This window comes from Synchiropus splendidus, chromosome 10 (genome assembly GCF_027744825.2).
Source record: "Synchiropus splendidus isolate RoL2022-P1 chromosome 10, RoL_Sspl_1.0, whole genome shotgun sequence".
Classification (NCBI taxonomy): Eukaryota; Metazoa; Chordata; class Actinopteri; order Syngnathiformes; family Callionymidae; genus Synchiropus; species Synchiropus splendidus.
In genome coordinates this window covers 21,598,890-21,623,035 of record NC_071343.1, presented here as the reverse complement: position 1 = coordinate 21,623,035, position 24,146 = coordinate 21,598,890, and the positions used below count along the sequence as shown (strand labels likewise).

Below are 24,146 nucleotides of genomic sequence, written 5' to 3'. Positions count from 1 at the left end.
TAAATAATTCTAAACTTCTACGTCATCAATACACAATTTGTCAGATCAGGAAAGAGGAGTCTGGTGAGCTGCGTTTGATCATGGCAGAGCTACACAGGGATCAAACTGAACTCTGCTGACCAACTCGGATGTGAGACTTTCAGTGAGTTCCAGCCAATGTCTTGCTTAGCAACTGGGATCAGATTCAGAAACGCAAATGTTTGGAAGTGCACGAGGCCAACCCTGTTTCACACCTCTGAGAGACATCAAGTGATTTGAACTTTTGGTATCCTTTCAATGGCTTCCGGTTTCAAGGTCTGTGATCAGATTCAGGCACAGGTCCCGGACACTAGTTGCCGTCACACAGGAAAACGTTTCCAGTGGTACGTGGTCCTCTATGTCTCAGTGGTGATCAATAGCGCCTGCATCTTGTTTTCAATGGGACTGACGTCAGCTCCTATAGGAGGAGGAATCCACATGCGGCCATTCCTCAGTGAGCTGCAGTGTCCTTCATTTAAGGATGCAGGAAGGATGGCAAAACAGATCTATGATTCACAATTAAATCTGACTCTGAATGTGGTCTGGACTATAATCTCATAGTCGGTGTATAGTTTGACGTGTCGGTTCAGGTTTGTGGGTTTCTGCAAGAGTGCAAGCATGACATGCAGCAGACAAATCCACTTTTGAAATTCAGACAGGAACGAAAGATGGATGGAGAAGATCGAAAGGGTGTTTCATTTTCACTCAGAATCTCTTTCCAAGCTCAAGTGGAGGCTTACACCTGCTCTGTGCCACTTCTGCCGAAATGTCACGATGTTTTCCAATTATAGCTGCTCCTATTTAGTGAAAAATGCATTAAGTGGGGGACAAATCTCCAGCAGTCTGAAGACGCACGTTTGTGTTTCCACAAGCACATTTTTAATTAGCAGTGAGACGTCCGCGGACAGATTAAATGAGGTGATTCTCTGATCTTCGATGTGCCACAGTCTCACAGGTCCAGCTCCTGAGACCGAAGTCGAAGTGAAGGAGGTGAGGAAGTCGAGGGAGGGTGTGGGAGCGATAACACACCAAAGCAAAGTCAGAGATTCTTTTGGTGTTGACTCTTAGTTTAAGCCAAACTACACATATGCTGACGCTGGAGCACAGGTGCCGCCCAGGTACCTGATAACATTTGAAACAAAAGTCAGTCCAGTTGATGTAAGTCAGAACCCTACCAACCTGAAACAGATACTGGTCTGGTGAAGCCAATACTACGCTCAGAATCACAATATATACACTTCAAATCATGTCCTCCTCGTGACGAGTGTGGAGATGATACAGTTGACTGAAAACAGTGCAACATCAATTGTCATTTATCCTTTATTAAATAATAATAATAATAATAACATTACAAAAAGAAATATTTCTGTACAAAGTCTACAAACGACAGTTGAGTTTTCTGGCCAGTGCCGGGTGTGGTCGTCTCTGTCCACTGAAACAGAAGAGGTAATACTATCTGGACTTGCAGCTGTCAAGCAGGAACGAAAAAGTTCACATTTTTGTGTGTAAATCTGTGGTCATCGGTACACAAGTGTGTAATTCCCAATCTTTGAAAAATAAGCATCTGGGAGTAGTGATGCAAGAACCAGATAAAAACTGCAGGAGATTAAGAGAACGTAGACATGATGAGAGCTCCAAGGCACTTGGAAAACATTCCAATGAAAACACAGTTGAACGCACAGAAACTCTTGCGCCTCTTTTTCTCCAATATACACCTGTCCCGTGTCTCTGTTCCCAAAACAGGCCTCTTGGTTTTGACATGCATCTTGTTGAATGGTAAGAAAGGCAAAAAAAAAATCCATATCATATTCCAAGCAGGTTTCCACCCTCATTTTTTGTCCCAGGACGGAGTGGACTGTAGGTTCATGACATCAGTGCCTCTTCGGACTGACGGAGACATCCGTCTACTCTGGTTATGTTTACATGCACAAAGACTTGTGGTTGGTTGAGTAGAACACTGTGTGTTACCATTCCTCCAAAATCAATAATTTGACCCACATACAGAAGTTCCTGTAACGTTCCAAAAAAAGAAATTGTTAGTGACTACATCCTTGAAACTTTGGTTTTATCGATTTTAAAGCTACATCACTTCTGAAGAAACCAGAATATGATTCCTTTTAACCGTGTCTCTAATAACTGAAAGACGGTTTCATTCTGCAGGTTCAGGTTTTCATATTGTGTAAAGAAAGACGACATTATGTGATGTCAACAGACCAAACCGATGCTAATAAACACACTTCTTTGACAAAAACATGTCACCAGACTTCTGCATGTGAACATAACCATTTCCTTCCTCTCACTCTCTTCTCGTGTGTGTGTGTGTGTGTGTGTGTGTGTCCCGGTCCTGAAGCACTGGCCTCTCTCCATGGCTGTCCTCCGATACAGCATTACGCTGCAGTTAGCTTAAGGCTCAATTGTGTGTGTCCAAGAAAGTTGACGGTGCACTTATCCAGTCTCTCACTTCCTCCTCTCCCGTTTCGTCCTCCATGATCTGACTCTCTTTGGCAATCCATAGGTTGCAATAAAACAATCACTGACGTTTTGTTCACACAGTGTCTGTCCATCATTTGGGCATCATACCGTCTGGAAAGCAAAATATATCGATTTATAAATACCAAATACAAACTCTAGAATCTAAAGCACGGCTCCAATAAATCCTGTTAGATTTTCGATCTGATCCGCTCTCTGTCCTTTCTCTGATAATCTGTCGTGTAAAACATTAAGACTATGGAGTCCAACACAATGCTAACAAAAAAGAACCAAAATAGCAGAAAGAACACAAAGCTGGCTTCGTGCTCCGCCCTTCAGCCTCTGGTCTAAAACAGAACTAAAACAGTCACTGATACTCTTCTATGCCACTGGTTTCACAAAGCAGACAAAAACTACCGAAACTCATATGGAAACAAAGCCAAGAAAGAAAGTAAATGTTGTTGTCCCTCTTTAGAAATCTAGACTCGTCTGGGTTTAGTGGGGTGCATTCACTTGATATGTGTTGATCTCCGACTGAAGACCCACTCTGGTGATCCTCGCTGGATCTGCATGCTTCTTCTGAGGTGACTCAGGTCCCACTGCCCAAAGATGAATCCACAGCTGCGCCCCGGACAGTGTTGCGTGGCCTTGATGTTCAGATTGTCATGTCACATCCCACAGCTGGCAGGTTTATGGTCATTGGTTCGTTTCCTCATTCATTCACGTGGTTCTAGCTTCAAGCAGGCTCTCTCCTACAGGCAGAGGAGAAATGGAGTCTGGGAGATGTGACTGAGGATTCCCCAAACTTAGGCCTCGTGGCACATGAGAAGGTGGGGGACCTCCGCTTTGATTGTTACCCCTTTGGACATCAAAACAAGTGCGTAGCAGGATACTAGCTATGGAAACAAGTGCTTCTTTGTCACGAACAGAACTATCTCCCTCACGCCTCTGAGCAGCACCTCTGCTGGTTGATCTTGACTTTATGCTTGATCCCGTCATACAGCTCAAAGTTGTAGTTCTCCAGCGTGGTGGAGGATCGCGAGGAAAGTCCGCTGTAGGAGCACGTGCAGTAGAGCAGCAGTCCAGCACAGACAGCACCCAGCAGGACGCCCAGAGAGCTCATCACAATGATGGTGAGCAGGATGGGGTCCAGCGTGTAGAGCCAGGCGTTGTCCTTGTCCTTTTCTGACACCAGCGTGACAGACGGAGGGTCCATGTCTGACGAGGAAGGAGTGGAGGACGGCCACCCTGGAAGCAGATACCCTGCAGATGAGAGGGAGAGAACTCATGACATCAAAAGTCAAGACCTCCAGCTCTAAAGCATCATGCTAATCCGACCCACTTGAATCTAATAAAAGTGAGGAGTAGACAAACAGGACACAGTCCAGGTACTTGTCAGGCACAGCAACTATGTGTGAAACTTCATCTTCAGAAAAACTGATAGCAGAAATGAGTACTGACGTGTCATGTGGAAGAGGAGGTGAAGAGGTTTCGAGAATGTCGAGAATAAAACATCTGAGATCACTTCAGTGGTGTCAGAACAACGCTGTCATTCCTCTCTGATTTTATTAAGACTGTTGTTATGTTTAGCTGGAGAAGAATTACATGCTGATCTGACGCTGCTGAACCACTGAGCTAATGCGTGAGGAGGGAAGGTATGTTGGCAAGTAGCACGTCTTCTTTGAACTTTAAAAAAATGTGTACATGAAAGAGACCTGAATGTCTGAACTGCAGCCAAATGTACTGTATGTCCAAAATAAAAGCAGCTCAGGTTTGTTTGCAACCAAATAACAGCCATTAAAGAGGAAATCAGAATTCACCTTCAGTCCAAAGTCACAGACCTCCATCACACAAGTGTATTTATTGACAAACCAATCACGCCAAAAAAGGCGATTTTGAAGACATTCATTTGCTTAATGTCCCCATTATTGGAAAGAATGAAGTGTCAAAATGAGGACAGGCATTTCTCAGCACGGCCTGATGAAAGAAAACCCATTTGGTTGCGAAGAAAAACTCTAACCTGAGGGCAGCTGGGCCGATCCATTTGGACAGCACACTGTATTACCTCCTTCTAACAATAGAAATTAATTCTACATTCATTATTTTCCCCCAGAAAAAAAAGATTGTGTTGATAATTGAAGCACAGCACCACTGCACAGCAAAAGTCGGCTGCCTTTTCCGTGGTTTGTCATTCAGTTAATGACAAACATCTTTCAGGCAATGATTAAACACATATTGGAAGCCAGTATATTATGTTGATGTTGTTTTTACAGATTAAACAACACATTTATAAACACATTAGATGAATTCCGAATTCTCCATTCTTGGCATTGCTTTAGTTTGGATGGACCCAACCTCTTTGATTCTGTCAGAACACAGTCATTTATCAAAATAGCTCAACAAAACTCACCTTCGTTCAAAGACGGTTTGTTGAAAACTGGATCTTTTCCAAAATCCATTGGTCTGGGATCTGTGAAAGAGGAGGAAACAACACAAAATGAAACACACATTCAACTCAGAAAAGCAGTTAGCTCAGAGCCACAGGCAGAAACATCACAATCTTGACTACAGTTGCTTCATGGTATATCAACAAGACAATCGAAAACAAGACCAGACAACCAAGTTGATCAGTACAGACAACTAGTCATGTTCCGGTAGAGGCACGAAGGTGAAGAAAATAACCAAGTCTTGAACCGCACTTCACTCAGTAACCCTGAAGACCGCAGCGATGGATGGTGTTGGATGCTTGACTCTTCTCCAATTTCAATATCAGCAACGGGGGCGGGGGAATAACTGAGCGGAAGATAATCATTTATTGCAAAGCCAACGGTCTATTATGCGGAAAAACTGCAATAGATATTTAAATGATAAGAGGTGAAAAAGTAATTTAGGAGCTATGAAAAGTGATACAGAGACTCATTTCCTGAGTAAGATAATGCCATTTTCTTCCTTTCAGACAATTATGACATGTGATTAGACCTCACCGAACAAACTTCCAGGATGACTTCATCAAACATTAGTAAGAAAACGTTCAGAACGTGAAGGAAATGAGAAACCTGAAAACCAGATATCTTCTTTATCGGATTAAACATCAGGTCATTTAAGGGTGATTTGACTCAATCATTTGGCTCATCTTTTTGCTCTTGTTTTTAAATGCTATATTTCAGTGCACTAGTAATAACTTCGTATCACTCTTCTCAATGTTTAACTTCTTGTTTGTTTAGTATCACGAAAAGCCAGTTTATTGCATTGCTTTTACATCTTTATAAGATTCCTCCGCAGCCATGAGGCCAACCATGACGGCTGGTTCAGAGACAGCAGCTCGGACACAAACACAGGAAGCAGGAGTTGGAAGTGACAGAGCTGATGATGGTGACAAGGAAGGACACGATTAGAAACCAGTGCATCAGGGGGACCGCTCACGTTGGAAGGTTTGGAGACCAAGTTAGGGAGGCCAGACTCAGACGGAGAGGAGAGACAGGGAGCCAGTTGGACGAATACTGCCAGGCATTAGAAGGAGATGAAGACAACTATGAAGAGTGAGACTAAGAGGAAAGGGAAGCTATGTTCAGTTGGAGGTGCTGAAAGCAGAAGAACAATTCTGCTGACTTAAAAACAAAGAAACAAAAAACCCTCCAGGATTAGATGTATTATTGTATCATGAACTTCAAGATAGAGATTGGGCCCAATATTCATGAAGTAATTCAAGCTATTTTGCACTTCACATGTCCTCTGTCCTGTTGCTCAACAATCACACTCCAGCCCACTCCAGGTCCTGTTCTCCTCCAAACTTATTCTCACAGACAGGTTTGCCCATGTTTTCTTAACTAACAACATGTAACAAATGTCTTGTTCCGATATACAACTCAGTGCTGTCCATATGAATGACATGTTTGAAGGACATAATTCCCATTAAACCATTAAATTTCTACTTTTTAATGACCCGTCATCACCTTAGACTTTTCAAAGGACACACCTTCAAAGAACAGCGAGACAAAATACATGGGTTTGAATCATTTGTAATGAGCTCACCTGGGGTTGTTGCATTTCTAATAAAGATCTAATCTAATAAAATCAGTGCCAAGCTGTAATTTTTGCGTTTAATCTGCTACAAGAGATTGATCAGTTACAGCTGCACGGTATCAGTTACAGGTAAGGCACCAATTCATGGAAGGACTTTGACAGAAAAATGCCCTTTTTAAGAGAAGGCAGAGAGCAAAAGAGCAGACTGGAATTCCAGACGTTTGCAGGACCTTCACACTTCCCCACTAACTCTTGAGCTACTGTAAGTCACAAAAAGTCAACTGAAATGCCTTCAGTGCATTACAGGCGGTTAATTCACAAACAGAGAGAAAAAGTGGAGTCAGCCAGATGGAAAAAGGAACATATTTTGGGATGAGTGTTGAACACTAATGATCCTGGCTTGGCTCCTGCAGGCCCAGATCCTGAGAAGACTCATCACACTGGTTTGAAAGGAGATTAAATCTCCCTGCAGCCCCATTTTATCTCCACTTTCCAATTAGTAAAGAGAAGAGTAAAGGGCTCAATTTTCGAAGACAGATATGGCTCTCTGGCACTGTACAGTGTTGGGGGCCGCAGGACCTGTTCGAGTGCTTCCACCCGTAATATTTCTCCGGGAAACAGGAGGAGGGAGGGGGAAAAATGAGCTCCAGAAATGCTTACTGCAGGCTTTTGTGAATGCAATGGGCTCCATTAACTAATTAGAAATATTAAATGGCTTCAAAGTAGTCTGTGATGGAGTGGGCCGAGCCGGGCTTGATTTAGAAGCAGCCAGCACTTGCCAGCTTTTTCACCAAATCTTGCAACAAAAAAAAAAGAGAGGTGGTATTAGAGAGATTGTTTGAACAAACTGCTGCAGCAGCACAACATAAATACAGCCGTAGATCAAAAGTACCGTCGGATTTCGGACACACATTGATCGGCTCATGTGGCGCACGGCTGCAAGAAGCAGTCACCAGAGAGATAAATCAGAAAACTATCAATTGTAGCTGATATTGGCGGTCCGGGTGAAGGATGGGAGTGAAGGATGCCTGAAATATTTGTTGAGCAAAGCACGGCGCAGCGTTTTACCAGACTATGTTGAACACCATGAAGTGATGATGAGTGGCTGGCGTGTTGACTGATATTAGAAGAGCGTCCTCACAGAGCCCTTTACAGACCAGTTCACTCATAGAACGCTTTGTCTGCTCATGTGGGCTCACTTATTAACTCTGTCAAGGAGATCAGGAATTGTCTGTCTGTTGGCAAACAGTGACATTTTCAGTGGTAGAGCCAGTTCCAGAGAGTGCAGCCACCAGCTGTTGCCCCGTGGGGCTCAATGGTATTGAATGATGTCATTGATATCAACAGTCAAAAAAGACACGAAATTATCTGTAGCAAGTAAATGTTAGCTAGAGCTGGCAGTGTCCTTGTATTCTGATGGGGTTTTTCACTACTCTAGCACACAGTACCACACCCATTTCAGATGTAAACAAACGGCAAACGCCGAGCCCTACCATGTAACTGTCAATTGAAAAGCAGTCAGCTGCTATGCCAGGCGAAGGCCCTTGGCTCGTGGGTTGGTCTCACGAACAATGAGTGTAACATGCTGCAGTTCCTACTTCATTTCACAAATGGCTTCAGCTACACCAGAAGAAGAGTTGTGGGATTTAATCCCCAAGAGAAATAGTGTTGAGTATTTGGGACAGACTGCGATTCCTTCTTGCACTTAGCCAGGATGGACTTTTTTTTTTTGCAAAGTTCATTTTAGGTCTTCAGTTATATGTAATCCACTTTGTAAAAAATGTCACAGTCCAACATCAGCATTTTTTTTTATTCTAAGGAAAAAAAACAAACAAATTGTTGTTAGACCATTCCTGTTCACCATTCAATAAAAGTGGCTAAACAATACGACCATTTGAATAGCGCCGATCATGATGCAGAGTTAACCATCAAATATATTCACTGAGCAGATGTGTGGGGTCAAAGTATCTTTCAGTCTCGGCAAAATATTCCTTGGGTGCTTCCTCCTAGAGCTCCATCTATCCTCATAGCCAACCTCCCTTGCTCGGAGGCTTTTTCTTGCAGTAATAGTAAACGCTCTATCTTTGGAAAGTACAGAAAATCTTTTTATTCTCTCTTCACTTCTTGCATCTCTCTCAATCTCTGGGTGCTCTCTTTGGCGTGTTTAATGGGCCTTTCTCCAAGGAGAGGATTCAGCCGCCTTTGCTCCTGCTCCTTCTTTTCTCTCTCATGTCTCCATCTGTGTTTTGGTCCCACTGGATGTGCATTTACTCCATGAAGGGAGAGAAGAGAATTATAAACAAAATGGAGGGAAGGCAGCGCACAGCACTCGCTAGTGTTTTTTCCATCATGGACATTGCTCTACTTAAGACTATACAGAATATACAGAAGAACACTAGAATACACAATATTTGTATAGCCTTTGGGCTTCTGAAGGACAGGTAGCTACCTCATGAGGTGAGAGACTGATTTTCTGAGACATAAACCAGATTCAACTGCACCTCAGGAGAGTTTATTAAATAGATATTGACATGCGTTGATGACGTTTGAGAAGCATTTGATTAACTGGGTACAGTAAATTTCAAATATATTTAGATAAAATAGACTAGCTGCTACTCTTTTTCTTGCCGTCTGAAGCCCGCGGCTTAAACAACAACATGTCTAATGGCTAAGATAACACTGTCAAAAAAGCTTTATGCTACCAAGATATTGAGCCTCGTAACATCAGACAATGAAATTCCAAGCGTTTGAGCTACATTGATGCACTAAGTCTGCTGTTATAGCCTTGTGTACTCCCTGCCACTGCTAGGTTGCTCCTGCAGCCCCGACTCCACAGCCCTCGCCTCTACCTCAGTGATGCATCTATCATTGCAAATCTTTAATCCAGTACACTGAATCCACTGGCCTTTCTGTTTCATAGTCAGCACCGACACACCTGCAGCCCCAGTGGGGCTTGTGTACTTTCAAAAATGCTTTTTTCGCCAAAAATGTAGTGGGTGTGGCTTATGTTCAGGTGAGCTCAATAGTCCGGAAACTATGGTATAACTATGGTATTTTCTTATGTTTTATTATGTTGCTTGGATTTAATAAAATGAACATTCCAGAATCAGGTGTGGAAATATTAACTTTAAGTTCATAAAGAATACACATTTCACCCAAGCATTAAGATAATATCATTTCCAGTTCAAGATAGTGAACGTTTGTCAGTGGAAGTACTGCATCTGCATCCCTTCATCAGTGACCTCAAACACGAATGTGCTGTGGCTCAGTGCAGCGTGGCGTGAAACCTCAGTGGCTAATATGAACCAGCCTCAGCAATTGTGTAACTGATAAATCAAAGGTGGATTTACTCGCATGAAACTTGGAAGCAGTAATGAAAGACAAGTATTTGATGTTTGATGGCTTCTATTCAACATTCAAGACAGGATTCACATAAACCAAATTAAGACTATCTCAGTATTTAATCCAGGTGAAAAAGTATTTCCACATTTGTAACAAAGAAAAAAAGGCACAGGTGAATACATAATGGGTGATAATGTTGAGACCCATTGATGCATGAACAGAGTCAGAGACAACTTGGCATATCCAGCATTGAATCAGCATGTTAGGACTTTAAGATTCCTCCAGTGAGGCCATGCTTGGAACATAACTCATGATTATATTCATTCAAGGATGACGTCTTGTACTCTTCCCACTTGTGTTTCAGGAGGTGCAAAGGGATATGTTCTTGCACTTTTCACCACATAACCACACAATGTAATGGTTTTGGAGCAAGCTGTGTAGGACCCCCAAAAAGTGCTGTGTTTTCAACAAAATAAAGGTTACAGTCAGAGAATGTGACAACAACAGTAAGTCATTTTGGCATTTAACTTTCACAGGAAAATTAAGGTGCGACAGCAGTGTGAATTAGTTTTTACGACAGAGCCAGGGGTGTTTGACTGAAGTCAGAATATGAGATTATTATGTTGAGCAAACTCTCATGAAAGGTCCTGGTCCACTCAACGACTTTCCAAGTGTTTTGTGTATGGAGTAGGCACCAACCACGTGGCCGCTGTCCACACATGACCAGTGTCTGAGTCTGATGTGGAGGCGTTCAAGCATCAATCATGAGAACTCTGGGTCTGAGCTTCCTCCTCAGGCTGTTGTTGTGAGATGGGGTGAAGTGTTCACTTAGCTAAGACATGCTCACCGTAGGACCTCTGCTCCGGCACGTGTTAGGACGCCTCCCCCGTGAGATCTTTCACAGTTGGTCACCCCAGGTGCAGGATTCTGGAGGGCATGTGGTCTAGGCCTTTTCACCGCTGCCCCTGTCAACCAACCCCAGTAAATCGGTCTAAAACCAGGGTGCAGAGTCCTGTCCCAACCCAACTAACACACAGCTTCATCAGGTGTTTGAAGACTGTCATCAGCTGACTGTCAGTCCTACTTCAGCTGAGACCTGATTGGTTTAACTGTGAGCACTTGATAGGTAGGAACAAAAACCTCGGACACCCCAGGTCTAAACTGACTGCTGCTCTGTGTGTTCCTCTTTAGGTGCTAAAATGTGATTATGAAAAGGTAAACAAAAAGGTCACTGTATAAATCGAACTTCAAACAAGAAAAAAACCTTCGACGACGAACCAGATATTGTTATGCAGTGCCACAGAAAATGTGTATTTACAGTCAACTAGAGATCTCTGCTTAGCTTCAGACAGCAAGTCTAATGTGTGTTGAACAGACACAGATGTAAAGTTTGAACGCTAACAGACACAATTATTGGATAATGAAGCGGGGCCAGGCAGCGCAACAATTTAACTCTATTTAGACACAGCTGTGCTGTAACTCATTCCGGAGGTCGAGAGGTAACATCTTTGGTCAAAAGAAGAAGGAAAAAAAGGACACATCCGTGTGTTATTTGTTTTCATCTTGACTGTAAATTCAATAAAAAGTCATGAGGAGATTATTTTTAGGAGCAAGGCGAGATGTCTCATCTCCTGTTTCCTTCTGTAAAGCAGACAGTGAACATCACAAGTCTTCACTCAAACCCAGCAAACAACAAACAAGCTGAAGCTCAGCTGCCACTGTAGGACTGGCAGCTGTAATTATTTTTCAAGATGCCTGTCAATCTCAGTGGCTTAGTAGAACAGCTTCTCGCAGTCCTGAATATCCCTATACAAGCAACATCCGACTTATGACCGGGATCGGTTCTGACCATCCGGTCGTGAGTCAGATTGGACGCAAGTCGAATGCCATTCAAAATAGCCGTCGCGAGGGTTATAGGTACCACTGTCGTAGTAGACCACTGTGCGAGAGTGACACGCTGGGATACTGTGCTGCCGTAACTGTCGTACGATGCTGGGCTGCTACGTGCTGCGGTGCCAGACACTGAATGAAAACAAATGTAAGTAGGTACGGGTGGACGTAAGTTGAGCAGGTCGGAAGTCTGATGTTTATTTACTTTAGTCAGGTAAACACACCTGACCGATAGAAATCAGACCATGTCCCACCCACATCTCAGACAAGCACCTCCCACTCCGATGTTTGCTTTCATAGGTCACATCTTTCGTGTATGACTGTTCCAGCATGTAAAGCCAAAGATACTCTGAGTTCCGACAAACACCCCCAGGTTGTGACATTGCCCGGTGCCAATTGTGTGCCAGTTAAAAGGTAGACATCTGAGCTAAACATTTACTCTAATGCTGCTGTCTCAGCTCATCGCAACCAAATACAGTAGGACTCTAATGCTTTTACTGGGTCTGACATGCTGTGACAAAAATAATTTCTTTCACCAAGTCCTCCTACTTACTTACGACAATAGTATCAATGCAACCAGACATAAATAGATTCTTGTGAATTAGCATGTCGAATTTGATTTGTGGTTCAAAAGTAAAATTGACTTCACTGCAGTGAAGTCAACTATAGCACTGAAAACACCTGACAAGAAAGTAGTCCATGTTGGATTTGGTTTCGTGTTGAATTCAGGTAGGTATAAGGCATCTTCTAATCTCTCCAACACATTCTGTCATTTTGGACGTCAGAGACATGTATTTTATCTTTGGTCTTCCAGCTTCACTGTGACTTTGTCAGCCAGAGTCACAGATATCTCATCACCCGTCATCTTTAACTCCTAACCATGCTGTTCTTGGCTCTGCAGTCAGGTTTCCTCAGCCTACAGTACATCACAGTGTCGGACACGAAACATTCACACACTTGCACCACAGTTTTCCATAACCAACTAAAATACAAACAAAAACTGAATCGGAAAATACATTCGCCCGTCAGTTTGATACTTCCTGCCAAAGAAGAAGTTCACTCAAGGTGCATTGGCAACAGTAAGTGCAGGTTCTTGTCAGCATACCAGCCGATCATCTCTGAATGCAAACAAGTTGTGAAAAACATCACCCTTCAACCAGTTTTCAACACGGGGATTCAAAGCCGTCATCTTTCTCCGCTCTGGTGGCGAGCATGGGTTCAAAAAATGGCCCGCTGACGTGGCATGGGGGGTTCTGGTTGGGTTGGTGAATGAGATAAGAGTTTTGGTGAAACTGATGCAGGTTGCGGTGGTAGGTCACTGAATGGTGGCTACTGCTGTTCTTCTTGGAGGTCCGGTGGTACCGGTGGCAGCACATTACCACCACCACAATGACTGAAAGCAGCAAGAAAAGGGCGCCTCCTCCAGCCAACAGATAGTACCAGTAGGTGGGGATGGTCTGCACTGTCACTGTGTCTACTGTAGGTTTCAATCCAGACATGGCACCCCCTGGAGGGCAGGAGGACATGTTACACTCTGGAAAATCGGCAGAGGGAGGGAGGCAGGCATTCAGGCCACACGGAAGCAGTAAAGCGGTTTGTTGTTAATTGACCACTCGCTGAACTGCCAACATGGTCAGACCATTCCATTTCTCTTAATACATCAACTTGACCTTATCCTCTGTTACCGAGACACGTTCATGTCTAATGCAAGCTTTTACCGGCACCATTATTTCTTCATTAAAAGACTTTTTTTTAATGCGGTTACAGAGTGGAGTTGGTTATTGGAGCACTAAATACACACCCTGAAACTTTGGCTAAACATGGGGTGTTACGTGATAACATAATTGCTGCTGTAATTACCGGGGAACTACATTAACAGGGAAGCACGGGACGTTTGTTTGCGTCTATTAAGTGTTTCCATCTGACTGGCTGGCTTCTTGGCAAAGCTTGGAAATACATCATCCACTCAGGAAGCAGCAATACCAGAGCAAATTACACAATTAATTGTCACAAATCTTGGTGGAGTGATGGAAGGTCAGTCAAGCCTCACCGTCAATTGCTGGACTGAACTAATAAGTTCATGATTCAATATTCTGGACAAGATAGTTAAGCCTTCTGAGTGCAGTGAACATGGTCACGACAGCAAGTACAAAAAAAAAGGGGGAAAAGAGTGTCCTGTTTAGTCAGTTATTTAAATCATTATCTTTAAACCTTGCTTTTGGTACCAATGGGCCCTGAAGGAGATTGTGTCAAATGGAAGTAATGCTAAAAGCTAAAACCAGCCAATGAGCAGTAGTAGTGTAGTAGTCGACCAGGGACCAGGAAGTTCACGTAAAAAGTCCACGTAAAAAGACACAGACGATTAAAAAAAGGTCAAAATAAAAACAGATTCTCTGTGACTCCAGGACACATGGAGAATAGCATACATTCAACGACCATATCTTACACTTCCAGTCCTTAAAAATCCAGGAAGCAAAATGGTTAACCAAGACTGATCAAGAATGAATATGGTCAGAAAAACTGTGACAACAGGTCTCGGAGATGGCTCTGGTCATTTTGAACATGTGAAGCTAATTCAGATGAGCTCCATCCAGGACATCCATGTCAACTGGCCTTTTCAGTCCGTTGAAATAGTGTCACGTTTTATCATAATTTGTCATTAAATTTGTCATTTGACACAGAAAGATGTTGGTGGTCGCTCACTTCACTCAACACTGACCTCAGATGACCATTACATCGCATGAGGAAAAAACAATATTCACTCGAGAAATTAAAGTATTAGAAATTTATAATGGCAGTCTACTCAATTTTTAAATTTGATGATGTGATGAGTTATGTTTGTGCCCGTATAAATTTAATTAACTTGAAAAGAAAATGTTTTTCCACATTCTTTTCATGACAATATTTGGGATAAAATTGACTGAATTTATGGGTGCCCAACAACTTTTTTTTCTGCCAGTATGCAACTGATATTTTGCCTCTAATGTTAAGATGACAAAATAAAATCAATCTCAAAGGGAAAAAGACATAACATTTTGTTTTTTTTTAAAATTTGCCTCAACATGGAGTCAGTGAATGGTCAATCAGTGGACAGTGAGCAGGAAAATAACAATCACACATTGAACCAAGGGCCATGCAAACAAATGCAAAGCTTGTGTTAGGGAGCGTTTATGTGCCAAACACTGACATGGGCTCTGGCTTGGTGGACAAATACATAATAATAAAGAATGATATGTGTCTGTACTTGGGCTGACGAGAAAGTGAGGTAGCGGACTACTACTACTGCCATGATGTCCTTAATGCTGCTCTAGTTTAAACTCATGCTGTGACTGAAACCTGCTGACAGAGGAAGATATGCAAAAAGCAAAGAAGGAAAAAGTCAATTTCAGGAAAAAACAAAGAGGAAAAGCAGCAATAGCAAGCAAGAATCTGACGGGCAAGAATAAGAAGAGAGCAGACATGCTGTAAAGACGAGATTCTGGGCTTCAATAAAACCCTATAAGCTTAAATGTGGTCTATTTAAGTGCAGATACACAGTTTAAGGGTATTAATACAGTCTATGAAGTTTCTTTTTAGGTAGCCGACAATGAGCCCTCCCACCAGTGGATTAAGACTTGGATGAATTTCAGAAATGTTCAGCTAAGTTGCTTTTTTTGGGGCATCTAAAAGGGTATAAGGCTGGGAACTTTCAGAAGATCAATGGTTCAAAATTGAACATGAAAGTGTTCAGAGGAAGCTTGTTAAGACTTCCCAAATTAGCAGAGCTATCCCACATATTCCCAGTGCCTCTCATGTTTGTGAGTGTGTTCTATGTTGGTTTTCCTCCACAAGCTCTCTGCCAAGCCGAGATAGATGAAGAGCTACTGCCCTCAATAACTCTTCTAAACAACAGTGCAACGTACAAGTCCAAAAAACTCTGGAAAGTCAAAGCAATGTCAATCACGTAAACAAACATTCATGATATTATTCAACAAATTCTATTCAGTTTTTGCTTGTTAGAGGAGCCCTGACATGTTTACCGTTACCGTTGACTATTTTGAGTCTCATGGCGGTGATGGGCTCATGAAGCAGTGGTGTGATATTGGGAGCTCAGTTGGTGGAGCTCTCGCTTTAGTAATGCTTCATCACAATGGAGGACACTGCTTCATGAAGCTTCTTCGCCCCACCACTAGCTAAAGGTGTGCACTGCATGAGTGAGCCACATCATCTCAGTTAAGGAAGAAAGACAGTCGGGTCCATAATGCATTACCTATACCAGTGGTGCAAGATGGCAAGATGGAGCACATCGTCCTCCATAAATCCATGTTCAACATCACTGTTTCAAAAGATACATGCATCGGGACGATGGTATTGGTCTGGAATACTGCACTTTAAAAGTGAGAGACTATTAAGGAGCCTTCCTCTTTTGTCCTCATAGGAAAGGGAAACAGCTTTTGGGCACAAGCTGAACGCACCATTAAAACCTCAGGGAATGTTATAATTACAGTCGTTGCATCACTTATTTCTATCAGGATCCAGGTCATTATCTCAAAGTCAGGAGACAGATACTTTCTGTGAAATGTTTCATTTGCCAACAACACTATGAGCAATAGTAGAGAAAGATGATGAGAAAATGATTTTGAAAATAGTGAGGGAAAAATCAGGCACGGCCTTTTGTGAGAACTTCAAAACATCACAGTCACCAATAAGGTGTGCTTTCGGTGTGAGAACAGGGTGGATGCATGTAGTGTCATTTCACTCAGCAGGAGTGACAGCAAGCGAAAAAACAATACAACAGAAATATGCTGAAATGACACAAAAATAAATGTGTATTCTCAACCTGTTCTAAATAAATGAAGTGGCCAGCTCACAAAAACATTGGACATGTTTTATATTGTATCAGTGCAGCCTAAAATGATGAGGGACATCGACCAACAAATCACAGTGTACTTTTAAAACATCTTGATATCATAACTATATCCAATCATAACATCATCATTAGTTATATCGTGACAAACTCTCGTAGAAGAGTGATTTTCAAAATATCTAAGGGAAGGTCTTCTCCATGCCTCAATACCACCCCGCTGCGGTTAGATGACAATGTGCCTCTTTAAAGTAGACGTTCAGTGTATTGCTTTTCAGTCAGGCTGATAGATATCTTGAAAGATGGACCAAAGGAAAAAAAAAATGTGCAAAGACTGTCAATATTATTGATGTGATATGGTGGTGGAAAAGCACCGACCTTCTTAACGTGTATTAGCCCGTGACTAATGTATCTGTTCATCTGTTCTCACTCGCACAGAACAGCAAAGACATATTTGAATATATGAAGAGGCCCGGAGCGAAAAAATCCAGCTCATGAATTCAAATATCCTGAGTCACAAACAAAATCAGCGTGCCTGCCAGCACTTCTGGTCTCCACCCCGACTTAAGAGCAACAGATCCAGCAGCCATGCCTGACTACGCTCTTCTATCTGTGTTTGGGCCGTCCTGTTTGTGGATAAAAAGGCTGGACGGTGATCAAGCCTACACTTCATTCAGGTGGGATCAGCAGCTTGCTGAGCAGACTAATGGAGCGAGAAACAGGGAAAAGAAGTGTAGAGCGACAAGAGAGTGAAGGGAGATGAAAGCCGAGCAAAGGAAGGAGGAGAATTTAGACGAGGTCAGAGAGGAGAGGAACCAGTAAGGACACGTTCATTGTATGGTGCTGCACTTATTGGAAAACTTCACCAAAGCTTTATAGTCCCAACCTTCTACTACCAGTGTTGTATTGTATGTATACAGAGCTTCCTTGAATTAAAATGTACACAGCTGATATCATATCCTGCCTGGGCTGATTTTGGATGAAGCTCTTCAGCCTCGCCACTGACTCACAAGTGTGAGGTTTTCTCACTTCAGGGTTCAGCCAAACCCTCCAGTTCAGGGTCACGCTCCTTTTTTTTTTTTTTTTTTTTTTTTGATATGCTACTGACATCAGCGCTGCGCATGAGCTCCTCTGACAAAAAGTAAACGGATCAACATGAAAAAGGACTACAGACAACTGCGTAACAGGGTTGTGAGCCAATGTTTCATCGCAGCCTTGACTCACTTACAATAATAAACCATCTGGGTGCCACACAAATTCTATCAGTTCAGATGAGAAAGAAACAATAGGCCGTGTGGGGTCATCTGTGAGAAAATGAACTGCAAACCGTAGTGTATTTAACACAGAATATACTAGATAGAAAAGCATGCTGTTCAACGCCTACTCAATATCCAGTATCTCCCAGTAACATCAACAGTTTAGTGCAATGGAGGTAGACCTTATACAGTATTAAAGTGTTTGTCAGACTGCGTCATAAATATTGTAACACAAAATTAATTCATTTATTATTTATATATGGCCCCATGGTGAGCAATAATGCAAGAGAAGTATGAAGGTTGGGTGGTGTTTTGGCGACAATAGCTATGACAGTCTTTTAAAAACCTCACTCATGTCGACAGTTTGTGTACCTGTCTCTGCCTGGAGAGGCCAGTGTCACTACTCAGCTTCACACTATAACGTAGAAAGTCCAGAAATGTTATCTGTAACGCGACCATGAGCATCAGCCCAGCATGCAGTCATGCTGGAACAGTGCAGAGCATTCAATTCCCATCAAGGTGCAGTGATATACACACTGCACACACGCAGGTCCTTCCTTTCAAGCCTTTTGTCGGCCCTTTTTTAAATTTCTGCCACTACTGGGTTGGGTAAGAGCTCCAGGGTGAGAGGAGTATGCACAGAGAGGGGTTCACTCAGGGCAGTGCTGTGAGCTGAGCTGAGCCAGAAGCAGGAAGCACAGACATTTGGCACAGGAAGGAGAAGGAGAAGCAGGAAGTAAAACTTACTGGTTATGCCAGGAGTTAAGGCGGGGAAAGGTTCTGGAGAGAGAACAGAGGAAGAGAATGTCAGTGGAGGCGCTTAGGATGAAGACAGCCGCTCTACATATTCTAGTGATGGAAAGCCTTCATTCCAACCTCTGGTATTTTTAAGCTGTTTCTATGCTGTTAAAGTGCTCATTATTTTGAAAAAGAAAACCCAGACATTGACAGGGAAATAATAAAACAATAGCATGCTTAAGGTTGGTGAGGTAAAAAGTTCCATGAATCTTTCAGGATGACAGGTATTTTCACAAAAAGGCGAGGAAATAAAGGCGGCCGACAGGGAAGAGACAGGAAATATGCCCTCGCCTAATATCTTTCTCTCAGTGTGAAACTGTCACTTCTCAATTGCCCTCACTTTGTTCATCGCACATTCTGTCCATCTTTCCTGCGGCTGCTCTTTATTTAGTTGTCTCTTTCCTAGGTGAGACGTACCACGATAATGGAGGCTGACAGATGGGAGAGATAGGATGGAAGACAGACTGATGCATAAAAGAAGAGAAATCCTGCCATTATTTTGATGTTAATAGCTGCAAGCAAAGACCTAAAATAAAACTAGAAAACAAGAGCTAAATGAGTAATAAAAGTAAGTATTCAAGAGAGAAAATGTGGCACATTTCTTGCGCAGGAGAGTTGAAGAGCTGGAAAAAGATATAAGACATACGTGTACACTGCTCCAACTTGACACTGCTGCTCATGTGGATGTTGTCTATTCGGATATGGCCTCTGGTCGGGTGCTCAAAAAAGCCCTCGAAGACCACCTGCAGGGACAGAAGGTGAGCCGCTTTAAACTATGGGAATGATTTCAACAGGCACGCAATTCGTCTTGCAAGCTAGGGTTGTGTAATTCAAGTGTCATATATTAGTGCTATAATATGAAATACCAGTACAACATTGTTTACCTGAAACTCTTTAGGGCTTTGAGGCAGCACGGTGCGACCTTCTCTCCAATGCGGCCCCTGGTCTCCTTTCAAAGTCCAGAGCAGAGCCTCCTCCTGGTCGCTGTCCCTCAGCAGAACCCTCAGGCTCCCCTGAGCCTCCCCTTGAAGCTGGTAGAAGAAGAGAAGGCACAGGGGGCCTTCCTCAGGACCCACTTCTGGACTCAGTAGCCGGGCTCTCTTCCGCTGTGTGTGCACACCTGCGTCCAGGTGGAGGTAGTTCCCTGAGTTGTCTGGGAAGACAGAACCAGACAGAGATGCATAAGACTTCCCCGGTAGTCTGAAAGCCTTATATGAGGACACATTCCACGTGGTCAGTACAAGAACTTTAACAGGATACAGGTGATGTATAGTAGAGTGCAGTGTGACGCAGCGCTGCAGCAGTATGTGAAGTTTAAAGCCTAAGGCATTACCACACTCATACTGTGGATGGAGTCTGGCCACAAATCAGACTGCCATTTCATCATGGTGGCTAATGCTTATGGATTCAAATGAATAAACACACACAAACACACACGCACACACACAGTACTACTTAACAGTGCTAATCTCTCGAAAGGCTGACACCTCAATCTGTTCCTTTCCCCTGTTTTGCAAGTCGTCAGCTAAACCGTCACATTCGTGCAAATAAATGTGTGAGTGCAGGTACGTGCTTGTGTGTGGATGAAAGTTTTCCATGAGATTCAGTTACATATTTGTCCGGAATGTGATGTGTCTCAGCAGCAACAGTAATGTCACTAAATACACACACTAAACAACAAAGCAAGAGCACACATTATAACTTTGATATATTTCAAAAATTCAAAACATAATTGAACAACGAAAACGCTCCATCTGGCAGTGTCAGCATCTTTGTATGTTTACGATTGTGTTTTGACTTCTGCAACACCACAACGTTATAAGCGGCAGTCTGGGTAGACTTTGGACAGGCCATGCCATTAACATCCATGTGCCTGAAGGAGTTTATCAAAACTATGTTTCTCATTCAACCTTCAAGTTTCAGTTCGACTTTTACTCATGTTACTTGTGAACAAGTAAACCAGTGGCATGTTGACATGTAAGATCAACGTTGATTAGGATATCCTATATCTCCACAAAAAGCAACACACAAATGTACAAATGTATGAATATGCAACACAAAATAGGCATGTTTATGAGCAAATGCACTGGCTCCACAGGGAGCCACTATGGTGCACATCTCTCAACTCACCATTACAATCATGACTTCACAGTGATACTGGTAAGTGCTTCCGATGGCAACATAATTCATCCATCTTGGTGTAGAGCACCGTTTCTTTCTACGAGCCGGTCCAGACACGAATAACCTCAGACCTCAGGTCTTCCTGAGAACCGGCCTTCTCTGGATTGACTTGTTTATCTCAGCACCAGCACATCCACCATCTCTTCCCGTCCTCCTCCCTCAACCAAAACCGATCCATCTGATTTCTCAGCACTTCACACGTAATGAATAATGGATTTGGGTTAAGGTAACTGTGTTTCTTCACTTGGAGGCAATGAACCAGGGGAGAACCTAAATCACACTTGCTCATTAAGATCCGTTAGAAAAAGTTGCAGTGTTTTTCCGTCTCTCTGCGTTTGATCTTGGCGAACGTACAAAGGGAGGGAATTAATTAACAACTCTCCATGGGAGGGAGAGGCGGCGATGTGGGATTGGCTCTGAGCGAGAGCGAGAGAGGGAGAGAGAGTGTGTGCCTGTGTGTGGGACGTAGTTATCTGATTATGTTTACAGCTTTCCTTTAGTTCTGATCTGCCGCGATACAATAGATAATTAAGCTTGGCAGAATAAGCACACCTCTCCCTGTCAATGCTCCTGACAAAAGCAGGTGATGCAACGAGGGGGGTTCAGAAATCTTGAGCGCATGCAACATTGGCCACCAACTCCAACCAACAAACTCTGTCGTGCGTTCAAGTGCCATTTGTGTGCATCAAACTTCAACATCCCTCTACATGCCCCTGTTCCTGCTTGATGTGTGGGTCAACAATCTGAGAATAAATGAATAAGATACTGTTCCGTTTGCAGGGCTGGGACCGTCAACACAGCTAGATACGTGTTTCAACAGTAATGGCAAACGTTATTTAGTAGTAGTAGTAGTAATAACAGTAGTAGCAGTAGTAGAGGTGGTGGTAGAGGTTTATTTCAATCCCACACCTAACACACAACAGCAACTCAACTTAATCTGAGGGATTGAAAAGAGCAGAGAGAAGAACAGTTCTTGTCATTCCTGACCCTTTTTATAGGTATTTTATCTTCCCAGACAGATTGTCAGCTGTAGGTGTTTCTTAATAAAGAAACATCATAATAACTTTATCATAATAAAAAGTAAAATTTTTATTAATTTGCACATCTAGTCGGTCAAATGAAGAGATGGACCAGGTGAAGATGGCAGCAGACTGGAGAGATTTTTACTTGTCTTTATTAAAAACTAGCGTTTTTATTGTCACCAATTCCATAAATGTCAAAACTTTGCTTTCCTTCTTGACTGAGTCTGTTTTTTATTTTACTTTTGGGGGGGTTATTTGTGGGGTTCATTCATTTATTCATTCAGTTTATTCAAGACAAAATGATTCCAGATTTTAGTCAACACTTTACCTGTGAAACATATGTCTCTAGAATGAAAAGTATTACCAAAACGTTTTGATAAATCTTGACTAAATTACATCGAGTTTTCATTTGACTAAAACTAGACTGAACTGTTCTGATTTTTAGTGGACTAAAACATGACTGACAAAAATGTGAATGACTACATGTGGCTAAGACGAAGAATTAGCTTTGGCACAAGACTAAGACGAAATAGAAAAATGGGTGGTAAAATTAACACTAGTTGAGAACCTTGAATTTGATCACGTCCTGCTGGAATTTCACCAAAATGGGTCGTGGTCTTGTACCCACATTGGGCCTTTGGCCAAGTGGACAACAAATTGCTTTTTGTACCCCACTTTTCCACGATGAGGTTCTTTGTACAGAGCCTGAGATCATCAGCTTCCATGTCTTCGGGGAATGAATATATCATCATATTCCATGGCTTCCAAGCAGGCAATTCTCTCCTCAGATCAGTTCATTATCTCCAAATTATTCATTCTATTTGTTTGTGGACACATTGATATCAACCAGCCTTCATTGTTGACTCGTTTCAGATTTTCTCTTTTTCCATTTTCCATCCATTTTGTTTCCGTTTTTTGCCTTTGTGTTGGTATTCCCCACCCTTTGTTTCTCCTCTGACCCCTTCAACTTAACATTTCCTCTTGCTGACTTGATCTGAAAGTGCACACCCTTTACTTCCATATTCTTGCTTCTTTTTTCTGGGGTTTCTTCTTTCATTTCCTCATTTGGGCATCAAATCTTCTATTTTTGCCATGATAAACGTATCTCAGACTCCCCTGCTGAACACTCAAAGGGTGCTTCCGGCAGACTTACTTCCGGGTCTGCGTCCGGCACTGCGCTCAGCAGCGCGGTGCTTTTTCAGCATAATTGTGATGATTCCTGATTCTCTGATCAGCCATTTCTTTTCTTCAGAGTTTCAAGCAGTCTCTCTGACCACAGGTTTTAAAAATGGTTGTGTCAGACCTTTGTTTTTAGCGAAGTACACGCTGAATTACATTCAGGGGCTCTGGCTGTGACCATCTCTGGTCTGGTGCCTTTAATGTGCGATGAAAACATTGGTGGTCTTTACTTTGCTTTTACGTCTTATGAACATTAAAACAATGTAAATCAAACAAAACAAGACTGAAATATTCTTGCACTGCAGTACGACAGAGTTAACATACTAAATATGCTATTCCAGTGAATTCACATTTGACAAAAAAAAACTTGCATTCAGATGTGGGAAACTTATGTGAAAATGTGAATCATTGTGGACCACATGGAAGAGTCTGGGAAACATTTATTTTGGGGAGAACATAATTTGGTGTGGTAACCCTTTGTTGGTTGTGCTTGATACATTCTCTCTTCTCTGAGGTTTGTGCTGGTAGAACTTTCCCATTGAGTCAGCCCAAGTACTCTCAGAGCATGCACAGTTTGATCTACATATGCGATTGTCTTGACATGGCGCCATGCTATGTTGTTGTAGAGCTAGTCTTAATGTCATGTCGCTGTCTCACGCAGAGTAGGGAATGCTGCTAAGTCAATTTCACACAAGTACACTTTCATTCTTTACTCCACGCTCACACAAGCTTAATGTTAACACACACATATACACACACACGCAGCGGAAACATGCTTCTTCCTTCCGTCCTGTCTGTTTATATTGGAGCTACTCAACCATAAACCGGTCCACTTCACTAGTTTCATAAGAACCTTGGTATGTAGCAAGGTCGTGTGTGTGTGTGTGTGTGTGTGTGTGCACACGGGCAGACACTCACACCAAAGGTTGTGTGTGTTACTGGGTGTACAAAGCTTCGGATGAAGCTCGGGAGCACAGACAGCAATTCTGTCAAAGCCATCATCCTTCTTTTGTGAGTGCTCTGAGAGTATGTGTTTAGTAGACACGTACAGTAGACCTGTGTGCGAGGTATGAAACAGACAGCGCTCCTCTGGCTGTCTTATTAAGGATGAACAGATGTCGGGGA

The 24,146-nt window shown here is 42.6% G+C and overlaps 1 protein-coding gene across 3 annotated transcripts in view; it reads right to left on the bottom strand.

The window, feature by feature from the left end:
- Positions 1 to 1,355: 1,355 nt before the first annotated feature.
- LOC128765639 (neuropilin-2-like) overlaps positions 1,356 to 24,146 on the bottom strand; it is a 76,906-nt gene continuing 54,115 nt past the window's right edge. The window contains exons 14-18 of one of the 3 annotated variants that reach the window (XM_053876524.1): positions 19,524 to 19,792; positions 19,286 to 19,382; positions 18,589 to 18,621; positions 4,898 to 4,957; positions 1,356 to 3,750 (exon numbers count right to left, since the gene is read on the bottom strand). In XM_053876524.1, the coding sequence (XP_053732499.1) occupies positions 3,428 to 3,750; positions 4,898 to 4,957; positions 18,589 to 18,621; positions 19,286 to 19,382; positions 19,524 to 19,792 (782 nt within the window). In that variant the 3' untranslated portion in view covers positions 1,356 to 3,427. Of the gene's footprint in view, positions 3,751 to 4,897; positions 4,958 to 9,354; positions 13,250 to 18,588; positions 18,622 to 19,285; positions 19,383 to 19,523; positions 19,793 to 24,146 lie in introns of those variants that run through there. The other 2 variants (XM_053876525.1, XM_053876526.1) reach the window with 2 other exon arrangements.